General features: G+C 31.6%; 1 protein-coding gene across 1 annotated transcript; it reads left to right on the top strand.

The window, feature by feature from the left end:
* Positions 1 to 1,245: 1,245 nt before the first annotated feature.
* LOC136974112 (mitochondrial fission process protein 1) lies at positions 1,246 to 8,394 on the top strand. Its single transcript, XM_067268923.1, has 3 exons — positions 1,246 to 1,392; positions 1,530 to 1,657; positions 7,947 to 8,394. Exons 1-3 carry the CDS (start codon positions 1,284 to 1,286, stop codon positions 8,256 to 8,258), a joined length of 549 nt encoding a protein of 182 aa, XP_067125024.1. The 5' UTR covers positions 1,246 to 1,283; the 3' UTR covers positions 8,259 to 8,394.
* The last annotated feature ends 1,373 nt before the right edge of the window (positions 8,395 to 9,767 follow it).

Raw genomic sequence — 9,767 nt, 5'->3', positions numbered from 1 at the left:
TTTAAAACAGTTTGTTCAACCTTCCCATTGCCTCAAAGAATAAATGAAGAGTACTCGAAAATGTTTCGCAGTTTTGAAATCTTCCATTGATACAAATCAGTCAACTAATTCTTTAGTTGAATAGTTTAAATTTTTACATAAGTCCTTTATTTTAATTAAGGCAGAAGTTTTCTGGGGTTTCTCTGAAGTACACGTTAGGCTTCCTATGCATTTTTTACAACCTGTGAATTTCTAGAGCTTGTTGATTAATATTGCAAGTAGCAGTCATTTTATTTATATGTATTCACTCAAGTAGTAGAGACCTTATTACTGCAAAGGATACTGCTTAAGCCTCAATGAGGTAGATATTTTGAAGGTGCAAAACCTGAAGACCGCCTGTACAACGCTTCTCAAATGTGTTGAATGAGTGGTAAGAAGCTCACACTCGTGAAGTAAACACAAAAAAGATATCGAGAAAGAACTTTTATTATGACAATCGTCACAGCGTACCGCTTCATAAAAAAAGGAAAAAACGGGAGAAATGATTAAATGTTGCCAACTGACGGATAAATTAACCAGTAAATAAAAAAACATTAAAATTTTAGCATTACGACATGAAGCATATTAATAATATATACTGTAATACATATGCCAACAATATGCACTGTTAAAATTAATAGCTTAATTAACGACTAAATGGGAAGGGCTTATCACTTCAGGACGAGTTTTAGCCGTGTTGTTATTAGTTTTAATGTAGATTTGGGGGCTAGAAGCGTACTCAATTTAATCTAATATGCACTGTGATACTGACTTCTGGCTTCTCAAATTGGCAACATAGATTCGACAAATCGCACTTTTTGTCTCCCCACGACCAAAATCCACACGAATTAAGATCCAAAGAGCCAAAAATGCCGTAGTGGCGAGCGTTGGTACTAATGTTCGGAAGTGTCTTCGCACGTCTCGAAGTGTCACCGTACCACATTTAATTACATTTAAACTGCTAAGTGTTAGCCAATTTAAACTGCATAAATATTATCTATTATAAGAACAAATTTAAAAAGTATGAAAAAAATTTTATAGAATATGTTAAAACGTTTTAAACCAATACGTTATAATTTCACAGAACTTAAAAATTTTAAAAGTTCATTAAGTTCCATAAGAAATGTAAGCATAATAATCGAGGAAACATTTTATTTCTTTGATTTTGAACCTTTTTCATATTAACACCATCGATCGTTGTTCAGGAAGTTATAAAGACGTCGCTTAGATAGTGCTGCCATCTCTTGGTATAATAATTAATCAAAATGCCGGTTAAAGAAGAATTAGAGAAGGACGCCCGAAAAGATAAAAATCAAGAGAAAGAAAAGGAAAACGAAATTGATATATATCGAGATACGCCCGTAAGATTATTAGGTAATAAATTAATTATAATTTTTAAAAAATATATTTAATTCGACATTAAAGAAATAATAATAAAAATAGAAACAATTAGAGGTCACTTGGGTCGTATAAAGAGGAAGCGTGCTGATTGTGTGTTATTATAATTACAGGATACGCTAACGAAGTGGGAGAGTCGTTTCGAGCACTTATTCACGTCCGTCTCGTACACGCCAGCTATGTAGTGGCTAGTGGTTATGTATTAATGGATACTCTAGATAAAGTCAAGAAAGTTAAAAAGGTCTATAACACATTTAAATGTGAACATTTCTTATTAATAAACTTACTTATTACACGTCACTATGAAATAATACATGCTGTATCAACAAATGATTTAAAATTATTATTTACTATAACGATCAGCTCTCTTGGCAAACAATTTTGCATTCTTCTTTGCCCCTAATCGACTGAAGCTGAGTCCCTCCTTCCTCACCTCCAACTCTTTCTATCTTTCCACCACTCTGCAAACACCAATGTTATATTGCCAGTCTTTTTCTTAGGTCTTCAGCTATGTTGTGAATCCACCTCTCTGGGTCTTCTCCTAGGTCTATCCTCTCCATCTTCTTCTCCAATACCAACTTTAGTATTCTATTTTCTTCCATTCTCTTGGTATATCCAAATCATTTTAGTCTAATTAGTTATATAATCTCTCTATGCACCAGAACTTGTAATCATAAAATAAACCCTTCTAACCTTTTACCCCCCCCCGGTGTCGTTCTATTTTTAGAATCGTTCTATTTACAGAATCGCAAACGTTTTCACAGCCCCTCCTGGGCTCTTCTTCAGGCTTTGTCGAATAGGCCGTTAACATTCGAATAAATATTCAATTTGAATTTCTTTCCGGAATATTAGCACGTGCAGCAGCTGGATATTTAATTAGTTCTATCTTCTCCCCAAATTTTCCATTCCTGTTTTCTATTATGTTTTCATTGCTTATCCTGTCTCTTCTGGTCTTAGCATACTCTTGAGCAATTTCATTTCTGCTGCCTGGATCTTTTTGTCTTCTCTCTGTGATGTAGTCCATTAGCATCCTTCTGCAGTTATCAAATCCTTTGCTCATTTTAGGAATGATTACAATCATTCTAGAGTTTCAGGTAGTATTGACATCTGTTCTTTAGTAAGAACAGTTTTTTCTTCATTGCAGTACCCTTCCATGCATATTTAGTGATAAAATGTCCTTCCTAAAAGCAAAATGAGTAGGAAAAACAAAGATGTTGCAGCTAATATTTGATGGCTAGCATTTCTAGTGTAAATTATTTAATGTTTCTCAACACTAAATAATTTCTGAGATATTGCAAGACATTCATTGCCTGTAGCATATTAAACTGGGAGCTGTCCACAGTTATATTCCTCCATATACTGTACATGTTATCATATCATTATTGTCCTTAATTTTCAAATTGAAAGATTAGTTGTAGATCATTCCCATAATGAATAAGAACACCTAAAAGAATCATGGATTTAGGAATAACCATGCATTATCTTGATGGAAGATAACCTCTCTCCCATTTTCTCAAACATTTCTCTTTGATTGTGTTGTGCAATTGTTACAACAAAGCCATGTAGTTGTGGCCGTTGATTGTCCTTTGTCAAAAAAGCAGTGAGTATAAGGCAGATCCAAGGGGGCTATAGGGGCTTAAGTTCTTCCCATTGACCTAAAAGCAAATTAAAAATTTATTTGTTTGAACCTCAAAACATTGATGGCAAATATAGTTTGTTAGTCCATTACAATACAATCATCTTGCATATGTTAATAAAAAATTTTTATAAATTATTCAAATATTAATTTTTGAATTAACTTTCCTCTGGTTTCTTCTAAATCAGCTATTAATTAAGCAACAGTTTTTCTGCATCTCAGAAAATTGAGAATTCCCATGACCTTGTCTGATAATTGGGGTCAGAATTTTAATTCTTTTGCTTATACAAAGTCCAACATAGCCAATATAATAAAGGGTTCAGAATTTCTTTAAAGATGAGGCATCCATGTGCTTCTGTTGTTTTGATACAGTTTTTTTCAGAGTCAAAATGATGCATCCGGCTTTCATCCTGATTCAGGAAGTCTTTTTTATTGACTTTCAGCTACTGCAAATGAGATTGTGCCAACGCTTCTTGAGTGCACTTTGATTAATTGTTAGACTATGGGAGACTCGGCATGCTGCAACTTTTCTCATACTTGACTTGTTATCAATAATGGACTTCTTATGTTCATGCACTGTCCCCATTTAGTTTGCAACCATGATGTCACATGATGATCCTGCAGAATTATAATATGGAGTTTCATGACATTCTCATTGACACTTGCTATTCTCTGCCTTCGAGAACATGACTTATTCAAGATGGATTGGTAACCGCTTTGAAATTCAGCTATCCAAATTTTATATGTATGTACAATGGATTGGATTATTGCAACGTCATCATGGATGTCTTTTGCCAACTTTTTTTGAAGAGGTATTGGATGCCAACATAATGTGTTTAATGTTCCTCATTAAAGAAAATCTCCATTTTGCCTGCTAGTGTCCTCTGCTGGCAGTGTCTGCTAATAAGTGCAAATAGCAAAGTGAAAATTAGAGAAGATGTACCATGATGAATCCACGTATGGACTGTGCAATTTTCTTTCATCTCTTCTTCCTGGTTAGGCTAGAGACTACATCTAGTTAACTAGGTAGCTAAAGCAATAAATATGCTAACCTGTTGCTCTGAGAATCCAGATTTAGAACTTCAAAAGTATTTATTGAGTGGTTTGATTTGGATACATTAAGCTATTCCTTATATCAAGTTGCCCTCATAGAGAGTGTAGTCAATCATGTGATTTGGCATGAGAATAGAAGTCTACCAGTGCCCAAATGATAGAAAGAATTTTTTAAAAATAGTAGTGTTATATAGAATAGTTTTATAAATGATTAGGATTGAATGATTATGCAAACTTTGTTAGTATTCTTTTAATCTAGATCAGCTTTTGCAATTCAGTAATATTAATAAAAATAAATCTTAACAAATAAATATAAATTCCTTTAATTAAGTTAATAAAAAATGTTATTAGATAATGCAGAAAGTAAGTACAATTTTACAGGTAGTAAAATAGTTGTATTTATTATAAAAATAATGAAAACAATATTGAAACATTCTCCATCTTAGCTACACGAACTTCTACTTATTTTTAACTACATTCATTTTCTTTTAACAGAAATTGCAACACATTTTTTTATTAATATATTTTTTTAAATACAATAATTAATATTTTAATTATTAGGAATTAAAAATTAATTTTTTTTAATATACACAAAACTACATGAATTTTATCTTTAGAATTCTTTACACATTGATTTCTGAAGATGAACACAGTTTATTTTAAAAATATTATTGAAAAATTACAGTTTATCATGTGCCTCTCTCTATTCTCAGCACAGATTATAATTATTCTTCATGTTCTCTTAAATATCTTCCATTTTGAAAGTCAATAAAACTGTCCTCAATGGATATTTTTAAGATTTTAGCTGTTGTAAAACAGTGTAGAAATCTTTTTTTCTTTTTTCACAATGCATCAAGCAAATAGCCATTTAATGTTATATCTAAACTTTGAGGAGAGTAATAGTTACTTGCTATTGACATAGCCAAAATGCTAAAGGGCTATTGTTCTAAGTAAAAAGTTAAAAATTCTATTGTTCTAAGTCCACAATTTGAGGCTAGCTAGGATTCTCAAAAACTTTTGTGGCCATTTGACTATAGTATGTCAGTCAGACTTGTTCCTCACTACCTAGTAGTTACATGTGAACCAAATGAACTGATACTATGAATGACAAAAAGTCCTAGTAGTAAAGTTAATAAACATAATTATTTTAGAGTCAAGAGAGCAAGAATATGGTACCAGACTGCAATTACTAAAAAGACAGAAAGACACTCAACAACTCAACAATGTTAACAGTCTTAAAGCTTGAGACTGTGTGGCCGTTGGCCATATTACTGTATTTTGTAATTAATAATTCTATAAATTTAAGTTAGGTTAAGATTTCTTTTGTTTCTCTCCCTTTCCTGTTGACTAAGAAAAAGACTTCCTTCTTAATTGCTTTACTATCTGGTGGGGAGTGATGCCTCCTCATTGTAAATAACAGGATAATAAAAACAGAAAGGAGAGGGGAAAGAGAAGAGAAGGGATCTCGGCTTTCGATGAGAAAGGTTGAGGAGAACGGGCTCTGAGTCGGAATGAGGGAAGTTAGGAATTGAGGCTCAACGAGTGAGGTCAAGGCAGAGCAGCCATCTAGTCTGTTAAAGTAGGCCAAGAACTTCATACTGGACTGTCAATTTTATTGGACGGATTCAACAGTGGATTATCAATGAAGTGAACAAGAGAGATCTACTAAAAGAGATTAAGGAAAGAGCCAAGAAAAGCCTCGTCGATAGGAGTAGATGATCAGAGACAATAGTAACTTGCCCAGTATCACAGAGAATCCAGAGCAAAAACCCGGGTATTTCCACCTTTCCCTTATTCTGTACTTACATTCTCTCTTTTTTCCTTCTTATAGTTTGTAAGTAGATTAAGTATAGATATAGGCACTTATAATAACAATCGAGTTGTTTTATGTATACCGAATTTTGTATCCTCACTGCCTACATGTTGGGATCCAATGTACAAAGAACTGGATAATATAGCAAATTAAAGAATAGTTTGTATATTGACAAGAAAGTGTTTGTTAATCCTCGTTTTGTTCACGAAAAGCGAAACAAATAACTTTTTGTTCACTGTCGGTTATCACAACTGATTCCTCCTTCTATATCCCCATACATAATAAACAACCAAACTAGAGTAAATAATGTGACTGAACCCTAACATCCAGTTCTAGGAAAACATATGCCTTTTGTAAGTGCTGCTTGCACACAACTGCTTTCCGCAAATACAACAACTAACAGCATTATGTAGCGATAAAGCACCACTTTACAATTTTCATATATTTTGGAAACTATATCACTTTGATCATTAGAACCTCTTCAAATTTTTCAATATTTGTATCCTCTTTCAATATCACTTGTCATTATCATCTGTTAATGTCATCCAAATTATGATTGTACTGTACATAATCATATGTTTAGGACATGATTTTTTAAAATTGCCCTCTGAATTCTTTGATCAGCAGTTTAAAATTAATTTTTTATTGAAGAACATCAGATTTTAGTTACAGATCTTTATTTGTACGAGCGTTTTGATTTGCTAGCGTTTTGATAGCTTTAAACTAAACTTCCCAAACTATTGGAAAAGGAACATTTTAAAATACATATTTTAAAATGATGACTAAAGAAAAATTTCTGATTTATAGCAGGTTATAATTGAAATTTGCAGTGTTCATTGTAATGCAGCAAGTATATTAATGAATATATACTAGAATCTCTGTTTCTTACAATTATACTGATTATTAGATTTCAGATTAAATAAACAGTGCCTAAAAGCAAAGAAACAAAATATGCCAGTCTGACCTCATATGTATTTAGGCATATTATCTACTAATCAAGATAGCAAGTTTGAATTCCTCTTCAGAAATGAATATTTGAAATGATCATATTTTAAGGATTGTTATTTGGAAATTGTTTTTAAACTACAAGTATGATATTGCACATAAATAAACTTTGTTGTAAATATTTTAAAAATCTGCCTCTATTTCCATCCAAATATAGTATTTTGATGAGAGAGAGAAGGATTCCAAAATCATTTAAAATTATGGTGTATTTCCTTGTCGATTTATGCACTACTGATTTATATATAATAAAATCTTTCTTAAATGTGCACTGTTTTTAAAATGTTCCCATTTACATGGTCTAAAACAGTACACAGATTCTTTATAACACAACAACAACAAATTTTAAGTTTAATTTCTCCACTAGCAAGGCACCCGACAATTAATTTAATAATCACAACGCTGGTTCTCTACCAGCCACACAGCTACACACTTTGGTCAACACTGACCTGACACACCAAAAGGAATGCACAATTTCTACCTCTCTAGGTGGGAAGATCTCACCCTGCATTCTTAAGTCTACAGTTAAATAACACCTGACATGTATGACAGAGCTGTGGACTGTACATCAACGCTAAATAACATAAACATGCCTGACACGTGTTACAATTTTGTTGAATTGAATATCGAACTTAACATGCACAATCCAATGTTTCAAAACAAATTTCTGCTTTTGCATTTCCTGGTTTATTTCATTTTGAGAATTTGATATATGAGTTATTAATGTCCACTGTTTTCTGCTTTATTGGAGACATTTAGAATGTTTTCTTTAATTCTTAAATACTTCCAAACCTTTTAATGTATCTTCCATTCTAAACATCTCAAATAATCAGAAAACAGTGGACATTAACAATCAAAGAAATTTATTCCAGTTTTTAAGTTATTAATAACACTGCATTTCTAAATTCATCTTTCAAAAATATTGTTAATATAACCAATTTTATACTTAAATAGTTTGAGAATGTTCATTTTTATGAAAATCTTTTTATGTATAAACTATTCATACAGACTTTTTTTTATTAACAGATTATACCTCCAACAGATCCTACTTATAACAGAAGGATTACCAGTGTAGCTATGGATACTTTACTCTGGCAGAGTTTAGCATCAGTTATGATACCTGGTTTTACAATTAATAGAATATGTGCCTCATCCTTATATTTGTTTCGAAAATTTTCAAAACTGCCCATAAATGTCCAGAAATGGACGACGACTGCCATAGGACTCGGATGCATTCCGTTTATTGTGAAACCGATTGACAAATTTGTCGACATTTTAATGGACAATTCTATCAGAGCATGGTTTGACACTGCCGGAAAGAGTGGACCTTCCCATTAATGGATATTGATTTAGTGCAGGACAATTTAAATTAAAATATAAAATAGAAGAAATTAAATTGTGATCTTCCATGATTTTAGGAGAAATGTGTTCAATTTAAATTATGAAAATAAAATAATGAGTTAGTGCCTTATAATTTCTTCTCATTTATAATTGTGTCAGTCACTGAAGTCAAGATGGAAGAGTTTAAAGGATTTCAAAGTTTTGCTTTATCCCTGCATGCAAACTCAAAGTAGAACTTAGCAGTTCAACAGATAAAACACCTTTTATTCCAACAAGATGACAATAAAAAACTGCATTAATAGTCATATCTTTGGGCTACTTATCAAAACATTGGAACATATATTGGAACAAAATTCAGACACTACTGACACATGAATAAGTGGCCTGAAGATGGTCAAAAACATTTTTTTAGTTAATTTAATGCCGAAAATGTTCGTTTGTTCTCTATACAACACTGTGAAAGGTTTTTAGACTGTCTCTCTGTGTCATTTTGATGGAATAAAAAGATGTGTTTATCTGTAGAATACTATTTTAATCCAGTAAACTTTCAGAAATAATTTGATTTTGTAATTAATATAACAGATTATCTTTTTCTTTGTTATGTTTCCATGTTAATCAAAACCAATGATAATTTTTAATTCTTTGATAATCTTTTAAAAAGATTATTTCTTCAAAAAAAATTACCTGATTCTGTTGCAAATTACACTATTACAGATACATTTAATTTGATGAGCTAGTAATAGAGACAAGATTTAAACTAAACTGTGAGAATATGAAATAAAGAATATAGCTGAGATAGTAAATACATTAACTCTCCACTCAGAAACTTGAGTCTGAATCAGCCAAGAAATTATATTGAGCCATATCCCCTACTGATCAGGTGGTCTGGCCTTTTCACAAAAGGCATGGAAAAATGACTTTAGTACCCAGAGAGTCAAAATAATTAAGTAAATTATGGATATTTAAGCAATAGTATATCTTGCACACCACAATAGGCAAAGCCAATTAGGATGCTAGCTTTGAAAAACAAAAACCATTGATATAATGTACTGTAAACTAACAAAAAGAATGAAGTTTGGATATATAAATTCCCATTTTGCCCTTGTAAATATTCCAAAATCATTCTCGACAAAGAAATGCCATAATTATATCAAATTTACTGTTTGTAAAATAAGCTTTTTCTTAAATATTTTAATTTTTCGTCAGTTAAATGTTACAATCATAAAAGATGACTTGTAATAATACACTAGAGTCATTTTGAAATATGTTAAGTAATATAATTAATCATTACATTTCAGTTGCTATATACTTAGCGATTAAGTCAAGTAATCAAAAAATGAAGTTACTGCCTTTATCCTTAACAACATAGTAAAGGATCTACGGTATTTAAAAATCATTAAACGAGATAAAATTAATTATGTAATTAATGACCCATGACCCACAAATCTTATAGCATTAAAATACACGGTGTTCAGAAAGTAACGCCATCCAATAGAGGTTTTGCGT

The sequence above is a fragment of the Centruroides vittatus genome, unplaced genomic scaffold (assembly GCF_030686945.1).
Source record: "Centruroides vittatus isolate TY-2023 unplaced genomic scaffold, ASM3068694v2 contig_341, whole genome shotgun sequence".
In the NCBI taxonomy this organism is placed as follows: Eukaryota; Metazoa; Arthropoda; class Arachnida; order Scorpiones; family Buthidae; genus Centruroides; species Centruroides vittatus.
The sequence above is the reverse complement of the archived record's forward strand: the minus strand, read 5'-3'. Positions and strand labels throughout refer to the sequence as shown.